Raw genomic sequence first — 27,392 nt, 5'->3', positions numbered from 1 at the left:
GGAAGCTGGTGGGAGGTGTTTGGGTAATGGGGGAAAATCCCTCATGAATGGCTTGAGGCCCTCCTTGCAGACATGAGTGAGTTCTCCCTCTGAGTTCATGTGAGATCTGGTGTTTAAAAGACTATGGCATGTCCCACCTCCCACTCATGCTCCCTCTCTCACCATGTGACATGCCTACTCCTGCTTTGCCTTCTGCCATGATTCTAAGTTCCTTGAGGCCTTCCCAGAAGCTGAGCAGATGCTGGTACCATGCCTCTTGCACAGCCTGCAAAACCATGAGCCAATTAAACCTCTTTTCTTAATAAATTACCCAGCCTCAGCTATTTCTTTAAAACAACACAAGAACAGACTAACACAACAGGGTTTGGCTTTTCACTGCCTTTTTTTTTTAGTGTTAAGCACTCTACATTTCTTCTCCATTCTACAAAGTTTCACATCTTTCCAGAAGAAAAAGATGTCCAAGTGTCTAACACTTTGGACATTAAGAGAGAGAGAGAGTTCTTTAACAAAATTTTTAAAGTAAAAATTTCACAAAAAGAATCTTTTCTAATTATTTATAGTTGTAGAGAGGTGCCAACTAAAAAAATATCTTGTCTCCTATTTAGCCTATTGAATACTGTCCTGTTTTCCAGGAAAAGTACATAATATACACTAGTACTATGCATTTATTGATCTCTAATCGGTTGCTGGGATGAACTGAACAAGAAATATACCCCTGGGGCTGTTTTAGATCTCTCCAGCTATCTGTCCAGAAGCTTTTCCTCCCATTCCAGAGAAAGGATGATCTCAGAGATTTAATAAATCAAGAGCACAAATAGTACACACAAGGAAGCTAGGACAAACAAAGAGAAATGCAAAATGAGCTGGCAGGTGGGTTAGGGTATAGCAGTAGATGAAACAGACTCTGCAGAGCAAGGGAAAACAGAATGAGTTGTTTTTTTGTTTTGTTTTGTTTTGTTTTTGAGATGGAGTCTCGCTCTGTTACCCAGGCTGGAGTGCAGTGGTGCGATCTCGGCTCACTGCCACCACCACCTTCCAGGTTCAAGCAATTCTCTCGCCTCAGCCTCCCAAGTAGCTGGGATTTATAGGCGCTTGCCACCACAGCCGGCTGATTTTTGTATTTTTAGTAGAGACGGGGTTTCGCCATGTTGGCTAAGCTGGTCTCAAACTCCTGACCTCAGGTGATCCGCCTGCCTCGACCTCCCAAAGTGCTGGGATTACAGGCATGAGCCACCACGCCCAGCCAGAATGAGTTTTCAATGGACTGAGATTGAAAAAAATCAAAACCCCTTTTCACAACTGATATGGTTTGGCTGTGTCTCCATCCAAATCTCAACTTGAACTGTATTTCCCAGAATTTCCATGTGTTGTGGGAGGGACCGAGGAGAGGTAATTGAATCATGGGGGCCAGTCTTTCCCATGCTATTCTTGTAATAGTAAGTCTCATGAGATCTGACGGGTTTATCAGGGGTTTCCGCTTTTGCTTCTTCCTCCTTTTTCTCTTGCTGCCGCCATGTAAGAAGTGCCTTTCACCTCCAGCCATGTTTCTGAGACCTCCCCAGACATGTGGAACTGTAAGTCCAATTAAATCTTTTTTTCTTCCCAGTCTCGGGTATGCCTTTATCAGCAGACTAACACAACAATACATTAGATCTACCACATGGAGTACACTAGTCACTGTAGAAAAATCATAAACCGCCTAAAAATAAACACCAGAAATCTATATCACATTCCCCTTTAGAGTTCATCATATCAGAACTTTCCAATTTTCTATATAATTAAATAGTTTTACCTTGTCTCTGAAGTCTACAAATCAAATAAATGCAGCAGGAAACCTACCTGTAAATAATAACAGCAATAATAATAAAGGATTTAACATTTATTGTCTTTTTTGTTGATTGACTGATTTCCATACACTGCTCTGAGTTATCGCTATTAATTTAATGAGGACTCAGTAACAATCTGATTCAAGAAACATGATTAGTTCCTTTTGTAGACGGGGAAACTAAGACACAGGAAAGTTAAGAAGCTTGCCCAAGATCTCATGTGGGAAAATTAAAAGAAAAGTATTTAGACTCCAGAAGGTCTGGCTTTATAGAGGCAGTCAATGGTTCACATGTAAGGGACAGAGTGAAGAACTGCCAGGAACTTGACACTTGATCAGCTTCACAAATTCAACAAATCTGTGTTCACCATTATCACATTCAAGGGTGCAAGGAAAAACAAACAACACAATAAAGCTAATGTGAATCCAGGCCTGGAAACTCACTATCCTAGCAGAGAAGGAAGACGATCATACTGATAAGACCTTACGGAGCAGATTCGTATACAATCTCTCATATGATATCGCTTCACAATATCCCTGAATTGTTATTCCCAGTTCATAGAGAAAGAAACAGAGACCAAATATGCCAAGCAAGTTATTCAAGGTTACAAAAGTATTCAGTGGCATTCCCCACATATGAACAGGTGTTAATTCAATATTAATTCAACCAGCATCCCCAAATAGTCAAGAGAATAGGTCCTCCCTGTTATTCAAGACATCAACTCAATGAGTGGGAAAAGAAATTGGTAATATCTAATCATAAGCATATGTAACTCCCACACCCTCCAAAAAAAGAAAAAATACTGAATATCAAAGCCACAGCTCAAATCCAGACCTTCTAAATCCTATTCAAATATTGTTTCTACCACACCAGGTGCACTGTCAACCCACAATACTGTATAGAAAAACCCATGATGTAATTGTAAACTGTAAATCCTGATGGGTTAGGCCTTGACAAATCAAAATTAAGAAAATACACGCATTTCCCAATGTCCATGGCTTCCTTGTTCACTAAAGAAGCAAACCACTATGGTGAACCTAGGTAGTCAATGAAGGCTATTGGGAAAATTACCTTTGTTAGTGACAATCATTCTTCTGACACAATTTGTGTACATTACTATAGGTCTGGGTGGATACACGGCAACCTCCACATTTATTCCACCAATTTCTTTAACATGGTTTTAAAGATAAATACCACATTACATGTCTATAATATATAATGTATTTTCAAACAGTGGCTTGTTATTATATTCTTGCAATAATAATTAAAAGTTGTTCTTCTACCCTATAGGATATTTGCATCATCATACTCCAGCAAATAGCATATTCAATTGGTCTAACACATCCTCAATGCCTTTCTTCATCTACCACATCACACTCGTTGATACCACAAACATCAACGAGTCCTGAGCTGTCCATCCAAAACACATCCCAAAGACATCTGCTCCACCACATCTCCTGTGTAAACCTCTCATTCACACCACCATCTTCTCTCACTTGGAAGACCATAACGACAGTTGATCTCTTTCTCACTTCTCCTGCAGCCCCATTAATCCATTTACCACAGGACAGTCCATAGGGTGACCAACTCATCCTGGTTTGCCTTAGGCTTTCTCAGTTTTAGCACTGAAAGTCCCATGTTCAGGAAACTCCTCATTTTTGAGCAATCAAGAGCAGTTGGTCACCCCAGACTACGGTGAACTTTTTATAAGACAGATAAGATCAGGTCATTGCAGAAATCACTAGCCACAATTCCTCATCTCTCCCTGGATCCCTTTTCCAAGTGACCATGCAGTTCTTCCCACTAGAGGCCTTCACCCCTTGTCTTTGGATTCCAACAATGGGCTATTAGCAGATGTGATACAGCAAGGAGCTTGAAACACACTTGCAGATGGGCTTGTTCTCTTGCATTCTAATGGCCACTTCCTTGTGAAAACTACACCCACACCTAGCCCACAAGTCCAAGGAGGATGAGAGGCACATGGCGCAGGCCTGGATCCAACCTGCAGCTTGCAGTCAAGCCCAAAGAGGGCCATCTCAACCCACTAATATGCAGACACTTGAGCAAGAACAAATGACTCCCTGAGTTTGGGGATGATTTGTTATCTAGCATTATCGAGGCAATACCTAACTGACATGGATTTCATCCAAACTTTTTAGTAGCTTCCCGTTTCACTTAAGAGTAAAATCAAATATACTTACCTGAGCACAAAGCCTTATATGATCTGGGCTCTAACCCATTTGCCAGACCTCATCATACTATCCTTTTCTCAACTTCATTCTCACTGATCTCCTTTCTGTTTATTAAATTGATAAAGCTGTTTCTAGTTCAGGATATTGGCCTCTCCTGTCACCTGTGCTTGAAACACTTTCATCCCATTTCTCATGACTGGCTCCTTTTCATCCTCACAGGCCAGCTTAAAAATCACCTCCTCAGAGAAGCCTTCCTTGACTATCCTAAGTCCTAGATGATTTAATAACATGAAACCTGTGTATTTCTGTCACAGTATTTCTCACAATCTGTCAATTATTTGCTAATTTGTTTGCTTATACCCTGCATCCTCACCAAGCTCAAATATTCAAACTATTTTCTGCATATGTTAGTGGATACCAATTGAATGGTACCCAGAGGCTCAGAAAATCCCTTAGCCTGGTACCTTCTGGTGTGATGGGTAGAAGATACTTATTATTGAAAACAGACAGTGAAAATCAGTAAGTCAGTAAAGCTATAGATGGCTTTTAGCAATCATTGATATTGTTTTAAATTAAAAGTTCAAAAGGGATTTGATTTTTTAAGAGTTAGCTGGATATAACTTTTTTAAAACCAGAAAGAATTACACCAGATTTTTAGTTGTATCAGTCTTTCCAAATGAAATAATACCTCAAAATCAGACTCCAGTAACAATACCCCCTCCCCCTCCCAAAAAAAACCTACTTTGCTTAAGTCAAAGGAAGCTGGATAAAAATTTGTTTGATGTGGTATGAAATTACAAGCCTTTAGTGACAGAAGTTAAAAACAGAAGCAATGAAAGTATCATTCTCTATCATTAGTTACAGTTCCATACTACCGGTCGTGTGGAAAATTTTAGCTATCCACTTCTTCAGGGACTTCAATGTTCACAAAAGACCCCTTTAAACTCCAACCACTGTGAAGTTAAAAGGCAGTGAATAGTGAAAGTAGGTGTGTTTCTATATTGAGAATACCTTTGTAATGTGAAACACAACAGACCAGTTCCTTGTTCAGCTAAAGGGGGCTGCTTGCAGTATTCAAGACAGAGGCGAGGAGGCACCAGGGTTCCTGAGAGTTTTGACTAATAAAACCACCCCAAGAAGGGAAGACACAGACTGTCAGCCAGGCCTCAAGCAGGAAAGGAGTGCCAGGGTGGGAGTCTGCCCAGTCTAGGGAGTTTTGAACTTCAGGAGAAAGAGGGTGTGAAGAAATGGCTCTGCGTCCTAAGTGAAGGTAAGCAACCTCATGAACATGGCTCTGGACGCTGGAGGCCCTGGTCCCTGGACTTTGGGCTTGGAAGCAAAGGCCATTGACTGTTTCTCTATCACTCTGAGAAGCTCCATTGTGCCTGGGCCTCTTAGATGATTATTTTATAAACTATGGATTAGGACAATGGCATATCTCAGAAAAGGCACATGAGGATTCAGTGAGATAAAGCAGGATAAACACTTAACAGTGTTTACTATAGACACACTGAGTTTTCAAAACATTTCAGCCATTGTATTTTCTACCACCCAGCACACACACCAGATCAATATTTGATGAGAGCATAAGTAAATGAAAGTCTAAGGTTTTGTTGAAATGTGCTCTTTGTCTTGAAAAGGAAAATAATTGCATAAAGGTAAAACAAGATGAATGTGTCTCCTAAGACACCAGGATGGCAGATCTGAACATCTTAGTCATGAGAAAATCATTCCGTTTTGTAAATGTACCATTGGCATTCTGGTGTATACATCATTCTCATAGGCTTAGTTGACGAACATCCAACTTCCTTAGTTTGATGAACTCTGGGTGGGTATCCACAAGTTTCCTGACCTAAAAGGCAAGGAGTGGTTTGGTTTACTTAAAGTAGTACTCCTTGATGGGTTGTCTATAGGATCTATCTCAGAAAGCAGCCATCTATATTTCCATCAGGAAACACACCTCTCTCTTACCCTTAACACAAGTAATTAGCTTTACACACAAACAGTAAGATGATCATAGTTATTACTTCTCTGTTTAAAGCTAGAATTGCCAACTTCTTGCTAATCATTTTGAAAGATTATTTTCATGAGAGCCAAGGAGAAAGAAAGAAAGTTAAAGACAAGGTTTCTATTTTGGGTCAGAAAAACACTCTGTTTGTTAAATGTATTATATTTAATAACGAGTCAGAAAGGGAAAGTAGTTTTCGTCTCTTCCAAGAAGGCTTCCCTGGCCACCCAGCATCTACAGTGGAATAGGCATCGCTTTTCCCTGTGTGCCCATGATATCTGGGCACACCTTTACTATCCCTGTATCCCTATGGGTTTACACATCTGTCTCTCTACCAAGCAGTGAACGTCTTGGAAGCACCAACCATCTGGAGTCATCCTTGTGCCCAACCAACCTCAGTACCTGATCGTTTCAGGTACTCAATAACTGTTAAATGAATTAATGTCCCATTGGAAAGGGGTTACTTAAATCAAAGGGGGTTTTGAGCCCTCTCATATTTTCCTGATAGTCTCCTCACTTATAATACACACAACTCTGGCAAGGATGGAGAGCTACTGTCTAATACTGAGGAATACTGATTTATTTTTCCAGAAGTAGGGGAGGCAGTGACAAAAATGGCATTGAGATGAGTATATTTGGGACACCTTTAAACTGAAATGAGCACATATCCAAAGATCCTATAACTGAAAGCAGAGCCCATCAATGTAAATAGAACAAAAAGCCACTATGGACCAGGGACTTTTATTAACATGACCTGCCAGGGATCAGAGAGAACCCACAGAAGGTGAAGCTGTCTTTGTCTAAGGAGATTCATTTCTAGTAATACCAGACCTAACCATCCCCACATTTCAACTAAGGCTGTTCTGTGGCATCAGACAGGAGGACCAGCCTGAAGAGAACCCTGGACATGAGGATGGCAACAGGCAAAGCCACCAAGTTGATATGTCCCTTCATAATTTCCCAACTTCCCAGCATTGCCTATAGGGCTGCTGCTTCCTTAGTTTTTACCTTCTCCCTTAAACAAAGCTTACAAACATGACCCAATGACATTAGAGAAAAGCCACTGGGTATGCACACCAGAAGTCCTGCTTGGCAACTTTTAGCCTAGATGGAGGGTTCCTGGACGTCTTTGTTCTCTTATTAACTCTTCAATTCAGTAACCACTTACGGAATTCATACTATGGTCCAGGTACCAGGAATGCAAAGGTGAATGGGAAACTTTTAGCCCTAGAACAAATCCAGCCTCGTCCTCCCTATCTGTTTCTGTACCCGACTCCCAGTAGTCATCCCAAACTGTCTGGAAGGCCCTTTCTTCTCTTGTTCATCCTTCATTTAAAAGCTGCATGAATTGATGGAATAATATTTAAAGCTCTCATCTTTGGCCGGGTGCAGTGGCGCACGTCTGTGGTCCCAGCACTTTGGGAGGCCAAGGCGGGCGGATCACAAGGTCAGGAGTTCAAGACCAGCCTGGCCAATATGGTAAAACTCCATCTCTACTAAAAATAGAAAAATTAGCCAGGCATGGTGGTGGGTGCCTGTAGTCCCAGCTACCCAGGAGGCTGAGGGAGGAGAATCGCTTTAACCCGGAAGGCAGAGGTTTCAGTGAGCCAAGATCGCGCCCCTGAATTCCAGCCTGGGCAACAGAGTGAGACTCCATCTCAAAAAAACAAAAACGAAAAACAAAACAAACAAACAAAAAAAACCTCTCATTTTCTTTTCCTTCTGTTTTTTTTTTTTTTTTTTTTTTTCTTTTTTTTGGAGATGGAGTCTTGCTCTGTCGCCCAGAGTGGAGTGCAGTGGCGCGATCTCGGCTCACTGCAAGCTCTGCCTCCCGGGTTCCAGCAATTCTCCTGCCTCAGCCTCCTGAGTAGCTGGGACTACAGGCGCAAGCCGCCACACACAGCTAATTTTTTGTATTTTAGTAGAGAGAGGGTTTCATCGTGTTGCCCAGGCTGGTCTCAAACTCCTGAACTCAGCCAATATGCCCGCCTCAGCCTCCCAAAGTGCTAGGATTACAGGTGTGAGCCACTGCGCCCAGCCAAAACTCTCATTGTCTTTCCTACAAAACAGGCTTCCTGTTAACGACAGCTACTATCAAAGAGTCATCCTTAGTCTTATTCAGGTAACCACAAACTTTATTCTTTAAATGGAGACAACTTTGAGAGTAAAAGGGATTTGCAGTTAATAATAGTTCTGGAGTACCAGATGTATTCAAGTCTGTCCCAAGCAAACCAATAAGGATGATCACCTATACTTAGAGACAGAAATTCTAAGCTTAAATGCCAGATGAATCTTGAAGCCTGTCCAGATTTCCGGAAACACCTATGCTTTATTTTGTATATGAAAAGTATCATGTGAAAGGTCACCTCACAACCATGTCATAAGGAATGTGCTTCCTCTTTCTGGGTACAGAGGCAACAGGTTAAATTTCAGCCCTTGCACCACCCAGTGTATGCTGTGATGTGGAACACACTACTTACCATAACAGCAAAAAGCACATCATCTACTGATGTTTCCTATGAGCCAGACACTGTTTAGGCCTAGATCACTCCTCCTATCAAAGCCATGAGTAGACACTACTGACATCCCATATTTTATAGATGAGGAAATGGAGCCTTCGAGAAGTTACAACACAGTTAAAAAGGAGTGGCACTATGCTTCAAACTAAGGCAGTCTCTTCCAGAGCCCACCTTCTTAAATACTACCACAGTACCTTCTCAAAGACATCACTGAAGAGGTGATGATTAAGTTGAGCCACAAAAACAGGGAGATCATGACAATGATAATGATCCTAACTATCCATTATTGGAAACTTTAGAGTATGCAACTCTGCTAAACCTTATGCATGGCATGATCTCATTTTACTCTCCTGGCTCTCCTAGGAAGCAATATTACTAAGCCCATTTTACAGATGATGAAACTGAGGATTCTAGAGGCTAAGTAACTTGCCTAGGGTTGTGCAGCTATCATGGAGCAAATGCAGGATTTGAATTCAAGGCAAACTCCAGAGTCATCTTCACCATGTCAGAAGGTGCACTATGGAAGAAAGAATATGGATGAAGGCAGGAAGGAAACTGATGTGGCCACACGCTGGGAAACAGGCATAAAGAGAGGACAGTGAGGGAAAGGTAAATTGTGACTGTGTCATGCACAGCTGACTGTGTATGCCACAGTGAGTTAAAACTGAATCCACTAAACAAGGAACAGTAGTAAGAAATTCTGAGCAAGAGTGTCTCAAAGGGATCCAGGTTTTCTCATGTTTATGATGTTAATGGACAGGTTATTTATAAAGACAATATATATTTATGTAAAGTTGTTTTTCAGTGCTACATCTAGCACCTGATGACTCCGGGAACAATTTGATTTTTGCATATCAAATACTTTTAGCACTGTTATTTTTCCCCTGTTATCCACATCCCATCTGTTTCCTCTTCCCCATACTGAAGTGACTGGTATATTTGCTCAAATAAAAGCCTGAAGATGAAAAAAAAATTCTAATACTTGGCTCACATTTAATTTGAGAGAAATAACAGACTCCCAAATCTCTTAGCTTGTTCCATGTTGAATGAAAGAAAAAAAATTACATAATTGAGATAGCTTGTTTACTTACCCAATTTTCATGCTAAGGTAGATCAAGTAATATAACTCTTTTAAACCTTCTCAATTCATTTCCTGACTTTTTTGTCCGTAGCCTAGAAAACTCAAGTGAAGCCTTAGTACTATTTGTGAACATCTGTTAAATATTGCCAATGCCTGTTACAACCACCTTGGGGAATAGCGTAGCATCTTAAAAGCATACTTCCATATGTAATACTTATTCTGTTGCAATGTAAAGAAAGTATGATTCTCATTTTCTTTAAAAATTATGCAACATTTGACTTACATGTTCATCTACCTAGAAAATATCAACCAACAGCATACGAGTCATTATATATTCATTATCAAGTTATCTGACAAGTTGTATACAAAATATAGCTTCACACTTGGGTGTTATTGAAAAGTATTGAAAATTTTTATTTTTATCTGCTGTTGATGTTTTTAATAGTTGTTTTGTATTTCGTTTACGATAGCTCAAAATACTGGCTCTGTTCAATCCAAAAAAGAAGAAAAAAAGAAAGAGAACTTGGTGAGTGCCTCATTTGTGTGAAACATGTGTTTCATTTATCTTGGTTGCTATCTCAATCATTCCTTGAAGTACATATTATCCCCTATGTTATAGTCAAGTAAATTGTGGTTTAGGGTAATCAGTCAAAGTAGAGCTGGGGTGGGAGCTCTGTTCTGACTGTATAGCCCATGTTTCTTCTAAGCCTTGAAGCAAAGAGACAAACGTTTTCAAGATTCTAAACACTACTTTCAGAAGCAACTGCTACATGATCACCAAGCCCATTCTTCCTTTTCCTAAGCATGGATTGAAACTGTATTTCCCAGCCACCCTTGAAGTTGGTTGAGATCATGCGATCACTTTTAGCTGAAATGATATAGTCTGTGCAAATTCCTACATGCAATCCTCCATGGTTGTTTTTGCCTTTTGAGTGGCTGGAATGGGCATACTTTCCAGGTCATCTTTGGGAGCCATGTGTGGAAGACAGCGGAATGAAAACCAAAAGGAGCCTAGGTTCCTGCAGCAGACCAAGAACATCATGCTAGATGTTTACGTGAATAAATAAATCCTTCTTGCACCAGGCTACTGGGAATGGGGTAGCTTATGTGCTTCAGATGCTAGCATTACCAAATATGCCAGTACAGAGAAAAACAATCCAAAAATAGCTACAAGACGAAATAACGCAATCTAGAGATTATCATAAAACCTTAAAATAATATTTTGGAAAAAAATATTTAATATTTAGACAATGTTCATTTTATAATATAGAATTTTAAAACAAAAATTATAAACAAAACTGTACTTAGTACCTTACCATATTTAGAAACAAGTTCATTCTCTCTCAATTTTGTCATATACATATGTACACAGAAACTAATATTGCTGAATGAAGGCATGCATAAGAAAAATGAAAGAAAATATGTTAATATTAGTACAGGTTTCCTCTAAGTAATGAGATTAGAAGATATTTTTTACTTCTTTGTACTTTCCTATATTTTCCAATATCAAAATAATGAGCATGTTCCTTTGATAATCAGAAAAGATTTGTGTAATTATGTTTAAGATTTCTTTAAAAGGGGCAATCCACGCAGACAGATTACAGCAGTGAGGTCCTATGTCATTTACCCTAGGTAAAGTTTTTCTGCATTTATAGCCCATAAAGTATCCTCCGAACTTTCAAAACTGCCAAACTTTACACTGGGGTGAGTCAAAGGCCCCAGGGAATAATATTTCATGGGAAAGTCCTGGAAAATGAGACCATATGCCAACATAACTTCTTTGTCCATTCTCAATGAGGTAGCTTTAAAAAAACAAGTCAGCCAGGCCTATAATCTTCCCACCTTGACCTCCCAAAAGCCAGCAATTTGGGAGGCCAAGGTGGGAAGATCACTTGAGGCCAGGAGTTTGAGACAATCCTGGCCAACATGGTGAAACCCCGTGTCTATTAAAAATATAAAAATTAGCTGGGCATGGTGGTGCACGCCTGTAATCCCAGATACTCAGGAGGCTAAGGCATGAGAATCGCCTGAACCCAGGAGGCAGAGGTTGCACTGAGCTAAGATAGCACCCCCCAACTCCAGCTGGGGCAACAGAGAGAAACTGTGACTCAAAAAATTAAAAAATTAAAAATTAAAAAAATAAGAATAAACACAAGATAATACATAACTCCATTAATGACACACTGAAAAGACAGAAAGTAAAATTATGTTAGTTACCGTGGATACATAATCATGGGCATGAAGAGATCTGGTGATACTCAGTACCAGTCATTAAACGAAAGTCTTTCCCTTTGGTTTAGATGAAGATTCCAGGAGAAATTTGTGAAATGCTCAGCACAATCCAGGAGAAATTTGTGAAATGCTCAGCACAATACTAGGCACATGGTAAAAGCCCAAAGCTTAAACGCCACCACTATTATTTTTATTGGTTAAAGTGTAAGAAGAATTAATGCTTGCTTTAGTAGGCTGTTAAAATTGAAGTTAAGGCATTGAGTTTCAAAGTACTGTTCTCATTTGTTTCTTAGGAAACTGAAAGGAAGCTACATGTACACGCCCATAAAGCCTGCCTGCCCACAACCGGCCTTGATCTCTCCCTTCACTCTGCAGGTCTCCTGCTGCTTCTATTCAGTGAATACCACAAGACGCTTAGGGAAAAGATATCCTAGCACAGAGAAATTCTAAGGAGATGACCAGAGAAGACCATTTATATTTGCAGACTTAGGAAGAAGAAAAAATAACATTTTATAAAAGGGGGATCTCTTTGCAAAAATACATACAATAGAAAAATGTCATTAAAAGCTACAACTTGTTGAATGGGATATCCTCTTTATAAATACAGTTAGGGGAAACCATCAATTTCAATTCAGGTGCTCCTTTAAGGAGCATTTGCAAGTGAGCATGAGCAAGTGAACATTTTCTGAATAACAGTATTTTTTTGTAAGCATCTACTGCCTCTGAGGACCTATGAGAAGCACTCTATCTGGATGAGACCAGGTTCTTAGCAGCAAGCAACAGAAATTAACTCTAGCTGAAATAAGTATGAACTAAATTACAAAAAAGAAATTGGAAGGTTCACATAATCACCAAGAAGGCAGGAGAATCAGACTTAAAAAATGGGAAGGAAGCAAAGAGGCCAACAACAGCCAGCAATGCAATCAAACCACACCACAGAAACCATCTATCTGGTGAGGACACCACTGTTATTCCTAGAAAGCAGATACCGCTTCAACCTCTGATGGACCACATATGCCATTACCCTATAAGCAGCTTTATATTATTGACTCCAAAGTCAAAATAATGGGCAGCTGATATATTGGTAAAATGAAAACTTGCTTCACAAAAATCAATGTTATCCTTGTCTGTCATTATAAGACAAAAATGACCATCATCTCAACAAAAAGGATATTAAGATATTTTTGCAAGATCCTAACCACATGTGATAGGACAAAGCCACGACAATCAAAGAGGCTTGCAATGTATTTAATTGCCTATGGGATTAATAGTACATGTCAATCAGTAGCCAATGGGCAGCAATTCCTTTTTTACATAAAATACAATTCCTTAATGGTGTTAAGTAATTCACCAGGCTTTAGGACGCGATTACATAAAACCAAAAGAGCAAGTTATCATATTGACGAATGGAAACATGTTATAGCTGAAAGCAATCAAAAACTAGCCAAGTTCAATAAAAGCTCCTTATCTCCATTTTAGGATGCATGTCATTAGCTCAGAGAAGATTAATTTCTCCATTCATAGTTCAATTTTCTTTCCTGACAAAAAACAAAAATGTGAGTTTTTGAAATGCAATTTTCTTGCTTAATCAAATGGTAAGAGTCTCATGTCAACATGCATGGAATAATTAATAAATTGTGGAGATTCTAAAAACTGAAAGGTACTAGTCCTAGACACGATTCATCTAAGTTTATATACAAATGCTTTTTTAAGACAGGTCTTTCCAGTGACATGAGAGACACAATCCTTCATTCACCTTCAAAGAGAACTGAAAAGGTAACATGAAGATCAGTCATTCACACAGTAGGTATTCTGTAATGATCTGCTGACTGTATTCATTAATTTAATCCATAAGAGAAGAAAAGTATGTACTTAATAAGCCTCCTAAGAAAATTGTATGCAACGTAAACAACTCCTCCTTTAAAGCGTGATTATAAAAGGTGGCTCCAATAAATGGCAGCAGCAATGAATATTATCCACATTAAAAACTGAATTCAAACTAAATTTGCTCTCTCAGACATGAATCTATTTTCTATGCAAGAAAATGAGGATCTCATTCAATATCTTACCATTAGGAACAGTGTTTCAGAAACAAAATGTTTGCATTACCCATTTTAAACAAATGTTCAAATTAACAAGCTTTCCATAACTACACAGCAAAAGGTTCTATTTGCTCAGAGATGAAAACCAAATGAATCATTAAGAAAATATCTGCAGATTACACAGTTTCTATATATTGCACCTTAAAACCTGCCATGTCTAGTTTTAATCCAATCTTCTAATTTGATTAATATGCATTTCCCATCTTTAAAATGCTGACCCACACATAAAAATCTCCCAAGAATATTATCACCAAGTTAGCAAAAAGGAAAATGCCAGGGTAGATTTAATCTGATCTGACTGGATTAAAATCCCATCATCTTTGTCAATTAGCTCTACAATCTCGGCATGTTTTTTTAACTTTATCTTGCCGTTTCTTTGCTTGTAAAATGACAAAAGCAATGACTGAATTTGGCAACCAACTGAATATAATAGACATGAAAGATATTAAGGATGCAGAGCTATTTCAGCTGGGTAAACAGGGTGGCGAGAAGAGGAAGAGAAGGTTTGGAGCAACCAAGAGATGACAAGTTCCTATTGGGTCAGGTGTGCCAAAGACACCCATGAACAAGTGGTCAACAGACAAATAGGAATGCAGGTTCAGGCACAAAGAAAGAGATAATTCGCACAGAGGTCACCCTGGAAATCACAGATATGATTAACATCACATTTATTTTCAAAATATTTTATAAAATGTCATTTCAAAACACACCAAAATATGAATAAAGTAGAAAGGTAAGCAGATACCTTTCAATTATTCACAAATCTCTCTAATTAAAATGTGAACTCTCCTAACATATGATTAGCAGGATAGTTATTATGATGTCTCTGATCTCTCTGTGAGTTAGAATCACAACAGTAATGAACCTCCTGGAATTTGCTGCCATTGACGACGACGACGATGATGATGATGATGATGATGATGATGCTTAAAATAGCAATAAAATCTTATATAGCACTTTCTGAATGTTAAACACATTATCATTCTAGGCAATCTTCTCCCATGATAGTATCATAATTACAGGGTGAAGGTCCCATTTTTTCAGTACAATCAGGAAGATGTGTGCAAAATCCAGTTTTAATCTTAACCTCAAATCTATTTGCTAAAATTTCAATTGTGCTCTTGGTTCTGTCAATCTTGTGGTGACAAGAATGTAAATACTCTGAATTTTTGCCAGATTCTTCTTGCTTTGCTCTCTCCAGCTAATCTCAGTGATGTGCACACAATTTTTATATTTATGATCAACTCATTTCACTTGTAACTAACTAGAATTGGTTCCATATCCTCTTCTAATGCTATAAATTTCCCCTTAGACCAAAACGATTCAACAACAGAAATCAGAGGAGTCCTTCCTTCTACCAAAATGACTCACTGAGTACAGGAAGGATTACTCATTCATTCACCAAATAAGGAGCTTGAATTTTCCAAATTGCTGTTTAGCCCTAGACAGGAACAGGCCCTCTGTTGGCCACACCACCTTAAGGAGCATCACAGATATGCACAGGTGAAACCTGCGTGCACACACACTCACACGCTCCTATATGCACACACACACAACCATGCATCATTCTCCATTCCTTTATCCAGTCTGATTTTATCAATCCTTTTATCATTCTCAACTCTTTATCCAGTTTGTATTTCTTGAAAGCGTACCTGAAGAACTAATTTTCTTTTACCTAAAATTGCTTTATTGTCTCTTTTTTTTCCCTCCCTTGTCCCAGCTCCAGCATGTCAATGCAACACTGCTTATTCCTCCAGAGCAGAAATTCTATTGAAAGCAAGATACAACCAGGTGCAATGGCTCTCAGCTGGAATCCCAGCACTTCGAGAGGCTGAGGCAGGAGGATCACTTGAGGCCAAACTGGGCAACACAGAGAGACCCCATCTCTACAAAAAATAAAGATATAAAAATTAGCCAGGTATGGTGGTGTGCGCCTGTAGTCCTAGCTACTGTGGAGGCTGACGTGGGAGGATCAGTCAAGCCCAGGAGTTGGAGATTGCGTTGAACTATGATTATACCACTGCACTCCAGCCTGGGTGATAGAGTGAGACCCTGTCTCTAAAAGAAGTCAAAAATAAATACAAATAAAAATAAAAAGCATAGTATACAATCCCCAACCACAATACAATGGCTAAATGTTCATAAAACAAACCCATAACTAAGAAGTCAATTAGTTCACTAAGTACATATCTCCAGGAATATCTCAAAGAGATTAGCTGTTATGCCTAAGAGAGGTGAGGGGAGTAATCAACTGGCTTCCAGAATTATCTTAAAAAACTTAGTTATACCTGTAATGCTAGTGCTTCAAAGAAAATAATGGGGAAATAAGATCAAAGACCAACTTGAACTTTACATTTCTTTGCTCTCGCTTCCCAATCCCCAAACCACAAGAGTATAAAACAAAAATGATCCTTTCTTACGAAAAGGCTGGAATACAGTACTAACCTTTACTGAGTCTATTATCACAGTTCACTGAGGAGCTCTTATCCAGGTTTAGATCTAATTTACTGGGATTTTTTCATGGTAAAAACCAATCTTGATAGTTTTTAAAAATGAAATTAATTTTCATTTATTAAAATATAAGTCACTTCAATTTCTACATTTAATCTGAAAATTACAAATTAATTTTATTTCTAGAACATAAATTCTATGAAAAAAGGGTTTGCCTGTCTTCCACAGCTGTGTCCACAGTGCCTAGTACATAGTTGACCCTCAATAAATATTTGTTCCAGAAATGAACACATATACATTTCAACTGACATAACATAGAGAAGGTCTGGTGTATTAGCATCTGGGAGAACTTCAAAAAGTTCAAAGAACAACAATTACTAGCTGAAGTACCTACGCACTTACTCTTAAAAGAGCATAGAAAATCAGAAAATTGAAATATGGAGAGTGCCTCTATCTTACACTCTCAACCTTTGCTACTGATCCCTAGATAAAACTAAGTTGTTACTCACAATTCTTTATTTTTAGTGGGAAACAACTGCATTCCCAAGGCTGAAGGATGCACATGCAAATCCTTTTGGTGTCCATATCTGCGCTGTGCTAGATGGTAGCCACTAGCCACATGAGTCTCTTGAGCACCTGAAATGTGACTTGTCTGAAATGAGATGTGCTGGAAGTGTAGAATTCCAACCAGGTTGCCGAAGATCGGGACAAAGAAATGAACACAAAATATCCCGTTGATAACTCCATTAAATCCATGCTGAAATGATGTTGTTTTAGATATACTGGAGTAAACAGAATGTATTATGAACATTAATTTTACCCATTTATTTTTCATTTTTTTAATGTGACTGTTAGAAAACTTTAAAATACTTATGTGGCTCACATTATACTCCTACTAGACAGTGGCAATCCAGACCGATACCTAGAGAGTCTGCATGCCACACAGAGGGGGAGGCTCACTGAAAGGCAGACAGCAGGACCTGATCCCTAATATCTGGATGTGTAAGTAGGACAACTGGCTAGAGGTTCTACCACACAACAATCTCCCTTTGATATGGTTTGGCTGTCCACACCCTAATCTCACCTTGAATTGTAATAATCCCCACACGTCAAGGGTGGGGCCGGGTGGAGATAACTGAATCACTGGGGCAGTTTTCCCCATACTGTTCTAATGGTAGTGAGTAAGTCTCACGAGATCTAACGGTTTTATAAATGGGAGTTCCCCTGCACGAGTTCTCATCTGCCACCAAGTAAGACATTCCTTTGCTCTTCCTTTGTCTTCCACTATGATTGTGAGGTCTCCCCAGCCATGTGGAACTGTGAGTCCACTAAACCTCTTTCCTTTATAAATTACCCAGTCTAAGGTATGTCTTTATTAGTAGCACGAGAATAGACTAATACACTCTTAAAGACTCGCAATAGCATTGGGAAATAAGTACTATTAGCTTTGGCCTACAGATAAAGAAACTGAGGCAAGGACGGAGAAGGTATTTCTGCAAAATTCTAAAGCTGGTAAAAGGGAGGGCGAAACACTGAAGCAAAGTTAGCTTGACTTTAAAGTCATGCTCTTGCCTTTGGTCTCCTCCAGTCATTCAGACGGCACTCTCCCCCATGTTCTAAGGGACTTAAAGAAGGATGTCAACAACTGATTCATCCTGCAATGAATGGCTTCTCAAGTCCTTCAGCCATGTTTCTCCCAGCCACTAACCCACAGCTGACAAAACTGGGTGAAATAGTGACTAAAATCTCTAAAAAACTACCGTGGAGTGACATTCCATGTGCTGCTATCTCATGTAAAAGAACAAAGTTTTCCTAAATTGATATTTTTTGCTTCTTTAAATTGCAGTTATCATTTCCTTTGTTAGTTAACATGGATCACAATTTCCTTTTGTGTCATCAAATATTGTTGAAGGCTTCCATCCATTCCCTCCACACATTATTGAACCATGCTCCACTGTTGCACGATTCTTCATTTCAAAAACAGCTGGGATGAAAACACCCTCATGCTCATACTGTAAGAATTTCTGAGGATACACCTTCCCTAAGGGATACTGAAAAGAAAGGGAAGTTGTCTGTTGTTCTAAATTTTTTTTTTTTTTTTTTAAAGAGATAGGGTCTCACTCTGTCACCCAGGCTAGAGTATATTAGTGTGATCATAGCCCACTGCAATCTCAAACTCCTGGGCTCAAGTGATCCTCCTGCCTAGGCCTCCAAAGTAGCTAGGACAACAGACATATACCACCATACTAGGCTAAATTTTTTAGTTTTTGTATAAATGGGTTCTGCTATGTTGCCCAGGCTGGTATCAAACTCCTGGACTCAAGTGATCCTCCCTCCTCAGCCTCTCAAAGTACTGAGATTATAGGCATGAGCCACCCCACAGAGCCTGTTCTAAGGTTTCTGACACTTAGGCCAAGTGCCTCCAGTGAGTGATCCTGGTGGAACTGAGGACACAGAGGTGCCTGTGAATCTCATGCGGCATGGGTTAGGCAGGGCCCGGTCTAGAGGAAACCTCTAGGTGCGCCAGGGAAGAAGGGCTCTATTCTCCTACACCCAGGCCATCACATTGAAGGCTGTTCTGTGATTCCACATCTCCTCCCAGGTCAGCAGGACTGAAGACACAGGGACAAAGCTCTGTAAGCAGACCCCTCCCCTCATCCTGCAGTCACCACGTGATTCCTGCACACTTACACACATTTACACGAGGCAATCTGGACTTTTTTGTTTTTGCAATTTTAAGCTCTCCCCTGTATCTGTCCCTCTCAGTTTAACCCACAACAACAACAAAAAATTAACTAGTGGGAAACCGCTACCTGTGAATTCACTGATTTGGGCAAGTGTATTTCACCCATTATGAATAAGCTTACTTAGTCTCTTAGCAGCCTCAAGAGCTTCATTCGCAGTGTCTGCTACAAAGAATCTTTGAACTCTCACTCCGTTGTCAGACATCAGTTTCTTGCTCTGGTATTCCTGCAGGTTCAGCCATCTTCTGCAGGTTAATTGAACTGCCTACAGAAATTGAAGGAGAGAGGTAAGAACACTCATTAATAGCAAGAAAAATAAAAGTCAACCTATATGGCCAGGCTTAGAGGTAATGTTGACTGGCAATCAGCAACCCAGAATTGAGAGAAGCAAAAGCAAAAAAAAAAAAAAAAAAATCCACTTAAATTCATGCTTATTTTTCAACAAAAACTGTTAAGGACAACTATACACACACAAATGAATGCAGGTTTTTTAAAAATGCTGAAAGCTGAATGAGGTCTGTGATCTACTTAATAATATTACATAAATATCAATTTCCTGCTTTTGATATTGTACCACAACTACACGAGGTGTCAAAATTAGGGGAAGCTGGATGAAGGGTACATGGGGCTGCTACACTATTTTTGCAACTTCCCGTGAGTCTACAAGTATTTCACAATAAGTTACTTTAAAAACTCTTAAGGACTCTGTTATATGGATATGGCTCCCTACCTCTCACCCCAAATAAATAAAGAGCATAGCATTATTTTAATAACTGTATATAGATGGTTAATCATTGTAAGGTTTTTCAGGAAATTTGTTTAAACACTCTGAAGTCACTGGGCCACAGACTAATTCATTTCTTTACCATAGTTTTTAACAGAGTCTAGGTAGGGCCACTGTGTGTTTAACGAGATTATCTCTTTCATGTGCCAAGGTTGAGTGCAATAACCTGAAAGATTCACCATTAATTAAACTAGTTCCTAAACTGCAACTTGTGTATTAAAGGAATCTTGGCTTAAGTTTCAAGTAGAAGTGGTTTTCCAACATGCACTACGTGTTTTTATCTGCATTAAAAGGACATAGTCAAAGGACACAATAACATGAACAAATAAATTCTTTACATTTTATCCAATATCAACAGTATTCCCTACCAAATCCATAAGCTCCATTTTTAAAAGAAAAAAAAAAAAAAAAAGGAAAAATGAATACACTTAATGTAAGCTCCTTTCCATCCATGAGTCCTAGGCAAAGGAAACACTACTCACAAGAGGTAGGATGACAATATCATTAATGCACAAACCAAAACATCAATCACGCAACTGGATCACAAGACTGGTAGTACATGGACATCACCTGATACAATCCCTACTGGCTTCTGTCCATGGCTTTGGTGGACGTCCAAGGCAGTGTCACACAGACCATAAAAGTGAGGCCCACAGGGCTTCATCACATAGAGCCATTACCTTTCAGGACACCTACTGTGTCCTTACAATGTCATTTTCTTCTGGTATCCCCAAGCTATGATGTACTCATGCAGCTCTTTTGAAATAGGGTGATTCAAAGCTCTAGAACCCCACAACTAGACTGTGTTCCACTGAAGGGTAGAAAGTGTGCCTTAAACTTCTCTGTATCTCTATGAAGAAGGTGACAGTGCTTGACATATGAAAGACACCCAAAAAAATGCCACTTAGATGGCCAAATGAATCAACCCTGCCTTTTGTCTCCTGATACAGACAACTTTTCATTCCCAGAAACTGGCCACCTCTAAAAATAAAAAAGTACAAGTTAGTCCTTAAGACCTGAAATAAACATAATACAATGTATACACACTGGTAAAAAATTCAAATTTCAACATGATAAAGCCTAAAGATAGCTCTCTGTTCTGTCCTTGTAGCTGCTGGTAATGATGGTTTGGTTTTGTTTTTAACATTGAAGTTGCCTATACTTCTTCTTTAGAAATAAATAATACTGGGATAAACATAAATTGCCAGACAAGCAATGCTCACATCATTTACTATATATTATTTTTTAACTATACATTATTTCTTAATCTTACTTTTTAAGTCTTGATGAAACATTAGTAATTTGAAAAACACAAACTTCTGTAAATGAACATACTCAAAGGCTTTATAGTCTTAATAGCGTGTTATATAACATATAAAGAAAAATACAAGTTTAAGGCATTTAGCGAAAAAGCTCCGTAGTGAAAGAAAACATTAAACATTAGCTGTGTGCTATTATCTAGGACCACTCTTAAAAGGCAAATGGGAACAATCAATAGATTATGTCTACGTTGACGTACCAATTTAAAGCCATTAACCAAAGAAGAAAAAATATAGTTTGAAAAGAGCATTTGAGGGAGACTAAAAACAGCCACAATGTGGTTGTGGTCAATTCCTTTTCATCAGAACACTTGCCGTATTAATTTTAGATATGTTAATGCAATCTGCTGAAAACTAATTGCAATTGATCCAGAGGCCAGCTTCACAGACATATAACATATATTGACTGTTTCCACACTGACTCAAATGAAAGCCAGCTTAAAGTCTGTTGCTCTTAAATTGAAAACCAGGACAGTGAGCACAGTTCCAAAACCACTGATGACACCCAGCTATCAGTCCACAAAGGAATTCTTTTACAGAATAATCACCTATTTTTGTCAATCCAAAACTTGGAAGAGTAGGACCCTGACTGGCTCTAAAACTTCAAGACAACTCCACTTACTAAGAATTTGTAGCTGGGTGTGGGCAGGTGCAGTGGTTCACACCTGTAATCCCAATATCTTGAGAGACTGACGCAGGAAGATTGCTTGAGCCCAGTAGTTCAAGACCAGCCTGGCCAACACAGTGAGACCCTGCCTCTACACAAGGTAAAAACATTCGCTGGGTGTGGTGGTGCATGCCCATAGTCCCAGCTAATTGGGTGGCTGCGGCTGGAGGATAACTTGAGCCTGTAGGCTGAGGCTGCAGTGAGCTATGATTGTGCCACTGCACTCCAGCCTGGGTGACAGAGAGAGACTCAGTCTCAAAAAAAAAATCATAATTGTGATAAATCTACAGAAAAATAATTTATGTTTACTTCTGCATTTTCAGTTGTAAAAAAGGGTAAGGAGAAATCTGCTATGCAAATGAATGGTAGAAAGTATGCTGGAAATGTAATATAAACTGCTGAATAGTAATGATAATAGTTCCATCTACTAATAATTGAGCATTTATCTTGAGTTAGGCATTATATTAAATATTCATGTTTCATGGTTAAAACAATCAGGAAATGTCAAGAATTATTCTCTCTCTCTGTAGCTGTCATTAGTGCAAATCAAGAAATATCCCCAGTCTTCTTCCCTCTAGGCACTTCCTTACTTCAGCTGAAGTTAAGTGATGCCGTATCTACTACCTAGAGTTAGCATCAGATCTCCCAGGTTAGAGGCTCAGTCCCACAGGACTATACCCACTTCAGATGCCAGGCACAAGTCTCAGGTTATTTTACCTGTGCTTCTGACCAATCAGCTATCAACTGGGAGTTCCCAAGACTCCCTCCTCGGGTTTAATAAATTTTATAGGATGGCTAACAGAGCTCACAAAAACCACTGCTGACATTTACCAGTTATTTATAAAGGATACGACAAAAGACTGGTGAACAGCCAGATGGAAGAGGTGTACATAACAAAGTCAGTCCATGGAGCTTCCATGCCCTCTCTGGGAGTACCACCTTCCTGATACCACCATATATTTGGCAATCTGGAAGCTCTCCAAACCTTGTCCTCTTAAGGTTTTATGGTTTTATTATATAGGCATGATTGTTACCTCATTAGCCATTGGCGATTAAGTCAACTTTCAGTCCCTCTCTCTTCCCCAGAGACTGGGAGGATGGGGCCGAAAGTCTCAATCCTCTAATTATGCCTTGGGCTTTCTAGTAACCAGTCACAATCCTGAAGCTACCTAGGGGACTCCAACCACTAGTCATCTCATTAAGGTACAAAAGACACTCATCACTTCAGATATCCCAAGGGTCTTAGGAACTGTGTGTCAGGAACCAGAGGTAAAGACCAAATATGTTATTTTTTTATTATATCACAGTATCATATCAATTAACTAGTTCCAGCCAGTAAGTTGTGAGTACATATGTTGCGTGATGCATTCAGGCCAACAGTTAATTGCCATCCCTCCCACCCCATCCAAGTTCGCCCTCTCTAGATATGCGGAATGGCAACATTCAAGATGGCAGCTGATCTATCAGCCAGGGACCATAGTAAGGATGGTCATATACCAAGTGACTTTATATAAATGTGTAGTAAAAAATACACCTTTGTGGATTTTTAGCCACCGAAATTCTGGGGGTTGTTACTATTGCACAACCTTTTTGCCCAATCGGCTTTACTGACCAATAAAGCCATGTTACAAATTAGGAAACTGGGGCTGAACTTGCCTAAGATCACAGGTTACTAAGAAACAGTAAAGCTTCTGGATCAATTGGGTAACACTGTTGGTTCCCTGTGTTTGTATTATGGCCCCAGAGGTTCTGTGGTGATACAGACTGAGAAAAGAGATAAGTAAAATACTGTCCCTTTTGTCAAAAGTCTACCAGGAATAGGGCTTTAATGAAATGCTGACAGAGCTCATGTAAGGTAAAATGTAACTACTCCAGGCTTTGGGAGGGAGGGAGGTGGAGATGTGAGTAGGTCTTGTCCTAAGATGCTAGAATGGTAGAAGTTTATTTCAACTCCTAAGAAGAGCTACCTGTTATGACCCTAAACTAACATCTTTGCTGCAGGAGACATGAAGAATCTCTCAGAGAATCCATGAATTCTAAAATGCAAGCAATGGAATGGAGTATAAAGATCATCCGCCCCGTGCCTTTCGATTGTTTCTGCCAGACATTTGCCAGCCTGCCCTCAGGACCATTCCACAGGCTCTTCTGCCTAAACCTGGCACTCTGTTCAGAGACTGAACAATAGCGGGAAGACACCAGGCTTTGTTGTCCTCTTTGTGGGTGCAACGGCATCTCCTCTGAAGCTCCAGGTCTCTCCAGACAGCTCTTTCTTCCACATTCCAGCTCCCACTGCCTCCCCTGCCATGACTTCTGCTTCCAACAGCTGGTCCTGGACTCTGCCAACACCACTTCCTTCCTCTCCTATGGCTCACGGAAGATTCCTGCTGTTGTCCATCCATCTCTGTGTTGCCTTCCCAGCCTGTGTGCCTTACAATCTTTCCTACCCTTTGTTAAATTCTATTAAATGACCTCAAGGAATCCCTGTCTTCCAGACCAGGCCCTTACTGACTCAGTGCTTCGTAGGTTGAAGGTGAAGGGGAATGGCAGGATCCACTTTTACAAAGGTATTTGGGACCCTATACTGGATAAGTTTCCCAGTTAGTCACATCTTTCAAATATTGGGGTTTCATGATACAAAGGGACCACTGGGGTCCTCAGTTTACAGTCAGGAACCTGGAGGCCTAATGAGGGAAAGTGACTTGCCTAGGGATCATATAGTAAGCCAGAGGCCTGAGGAAAGCTGGACTAATTCTTAGCTTCTTTCTTTCCTTCACATGGATTTTGGCAAAGTGACCATCTTAGGAACAGCATCATGTTCTTAAACTAGCTGGGGTAGGTGGACACCTAGGTTTTGTTCCCTTTGGACTTGTACAACATCCTTGCCATCATTCCCTTCCTTCCTGTGTTTCTTTGACACAGCAAGCATTTCTAAGCTTGGAGGGGAACGGGAAAAATACAACTTAAAAGAAAAGCAGCACATAAAGATTTAAGGGCCTATGGGAACAAGGGAGCAGAAGCAGAAGAAAAAGAATGAAAAATGAGGCAGGGGACAAAGAAAACCAAGAGATAATAAGACAATGGCTAAGTGGGCAAAAACTGACATAAAAACTCCAAGCACAAAACTAGACAGCTACACAGAAAAAAAAAAAAAAAAAAAAAAAACGACATGCCCAAGAAATCATCCTTCACCCCATGGTTTTAAAATTAGAGGTGTAGAGACAACTGAAATAGCACCTGGGGTGGGGAGGTGGGGGAATCAATAGAGAATATCAAAAGAAATGTCCCTGAGCTGGGTACCCCGAAAGGGAAAAGTGTCTACCCAATGGCTCTGCACTTGCTCCATCCTTCTTCAGCCCGACTTTGCACACTAGTATTGCTCACTTGGGAAGGCAGCATAAAGCAGTATTAGGAAGAGGCCAGGACTTACTAGTAATCAAGAAAACAGAGATTCAAACAAAACAGAAGAAGCCATTTTGCCAAAAGGAATGAAGATGCTACTGCACACACACACACACACACACACACACACACACGAGATCTGATACTATTGTCATTGAAGGTCTAGTGAAATGCACTTTCTCAGATACTACCCTTACAATAGAGCACTAGTATAACCACCTTCCAAAACAATTTGACAGTGTTTATGAAAACTAAAGCACCCTCATCCTCTGACCTGGTAAGTCTACTTGCTGGGTATCTATCCCAGCAAAACATGTACCAGAGATATATGCAAGATCTTCTCTGTAGAATCGTACATAACAAAAGGATAAGATTGGAAATGATCCAAATGCCCATCAAATAGGAGACTGGCAAAACAAACTATAATATACTCTGACTGTGTGAAGTATTTAAAATTATCTATAGCAACACAGTATCACCATGTAACCATGTGTACCCCTACATTTCTCAGTTTCCTTGTAGCTAGTATGCCAAAACTTTTAAGAGACCATGTGCAACCCTCCAGAGCCCTATTTGTTAGCTACAAGGACGTGGAAGCCACATGTGGAGATGGTGGAGTCACAGGTGAGATCAGGTTGGATTATAAGAGTTACAACATGGGGGATGTCACCTGACCCACATATGCATGACTGAGAAATAAACGCTTGATGTGTTAACCACTGAGATCTTAGGAATAACTCATTATAACAGCATTGACTAATCTAGCCTATTAAGTCTGAACATGGTAGCACTGATTATTCTACAAAGCACAAGACTAAAAAAAACCAACAAGTTGCAGAACAATATATACAGTAGAAGAATGTATATTAGACACACATGTTCACACATGAAGCAATAATGTGTATCTTCTAAGGACACATAAATGCATAAGTAAATGAATAAGAAAAGGTCCAGATAATGTTCCCCAACCTACTGCCAGTAAACTTGGGAAGGGCAGACCAAGAAATTTCAACCTAATCTGTAATTTTTAAAAATTTTGTTAAATAAATTCATTTATTATTTGTTCCATAAATATCAATCTACTTAAAAGCAACATTGAGAAAAAGAAATACAAGCCAGGCTTTAACACAATGGTGTAGCCTTAAGTCTCTACGAACTTGTCTGCAAAACAAAGGGCTTGCCCCTTACTTAAATGAAGCGGGGTTCTTCAAATGTGGTATGAAATCGAGGTGGGTGAGCGAAAGTCGCATTTTCTGTTATACAGAACTACCACCTCTAATATAAACTCCTGCTGTTAGATATGAAGAGGCTCTTAAACCTCATTTCGAGCTCTCAACAGCAGTGACGACAGTGGAATACAAACAAGGAATTAGCTGTAAACTCAGAGGAAAATATATTTCCCTCTCATTACAGGCATGGCAACGAAGGCAGATGCTTGGTGGGCTGTGGCAAGTCAAAAGTTAGTATGTGTTTGTTATATTTTAGTTTCGCCAATGTTGTTCTGTATGCAAATTAGCACCGATAAATCTACCTTAGTCACGTTACCTAGGAAATATGAGGCCTCAAATAAACGTGTTGGTGCAAATGAAAAGACAGATATAACTCAATGTGTCTCAATATAAGTGTCATAAAATAAAAGGCCTGCTTGTTTAAAACAGGCTCTGATGAAGAAGGCACTTTAACTGTGCCATCCCATAAAAGAGATTAAGTGGAATCCTGTTTGTAAGAGGAAAAAAATAATATCAATAATGCTGTTCTGTTTAGGCCTTAATATGATGACACCAGCATGTCAACTTCTCTTTCAGCATGAAAACATGCTACAGAAATAGGTAACAAAAGTAACCATTGTGATTAGAAGCCTAAGCCTATGGAAAGGAACAAAATAATAATGTCAGATGTAGAAGGAAGAGTAGGAATGTGGGTACTGACACTGCTGTTTTTCCCTCCACGTTCAGGCTAAAGAGTGGTCTTCATTGAAAACAGAACGTCACTTTTGTTTAGCACTGCAATACTCTTCACCACTCTGCACTTGTGTTCTCCCTGTTTTGCACACTATAAGGAAATGAAT

At 39.5% G+C, this 27,392-nt stretch overlaps 1 protein-coding gene across 2 annotated transcripts in view; it reads right to left on the bottom strand.

The window, feature by feature from the left end:
• SUCLG2 (succinate-CoA ligase GDP-forming subunit beta) overlaps window positions 1–27,392 on the bottom strand; it is a 300,875-nt gene that overhangs the window by 225,932 nt on the left and 47,551 nt on the right. For both annotated transcript variants that reach the window (XM_007984920.3, XM_007984921.3), the window contains exon 2: window positions 19,279–19,420. In XM_007984920.3, the coding sequence (XP_007983111.3) occupies window positions 19,279–19,420 (142 nt within the window). The remainder of the gene's footprint in view (window positions 1–19,278; window positions 19,421–27,392) is intronic.

Source organism: Chlorocebus sabaeus, chromosome 22, assembly GCF_047675955.1.
Source record: "Chlorocebus sabaeus isolate Y175 chromosome 22, mChlSab1.0.hap1, whole genome shotgun sequence".
NCBI classification, from domain to species: Eukaryota; Metazoa; Chordata; class Mammalia; order Primates; family Cercopithecidae; genus Chlorocebus; species Chlorocebus sabaeus.
This window is presented reverse-complemented; position numbering and strand designations above follow the sequence as displayed.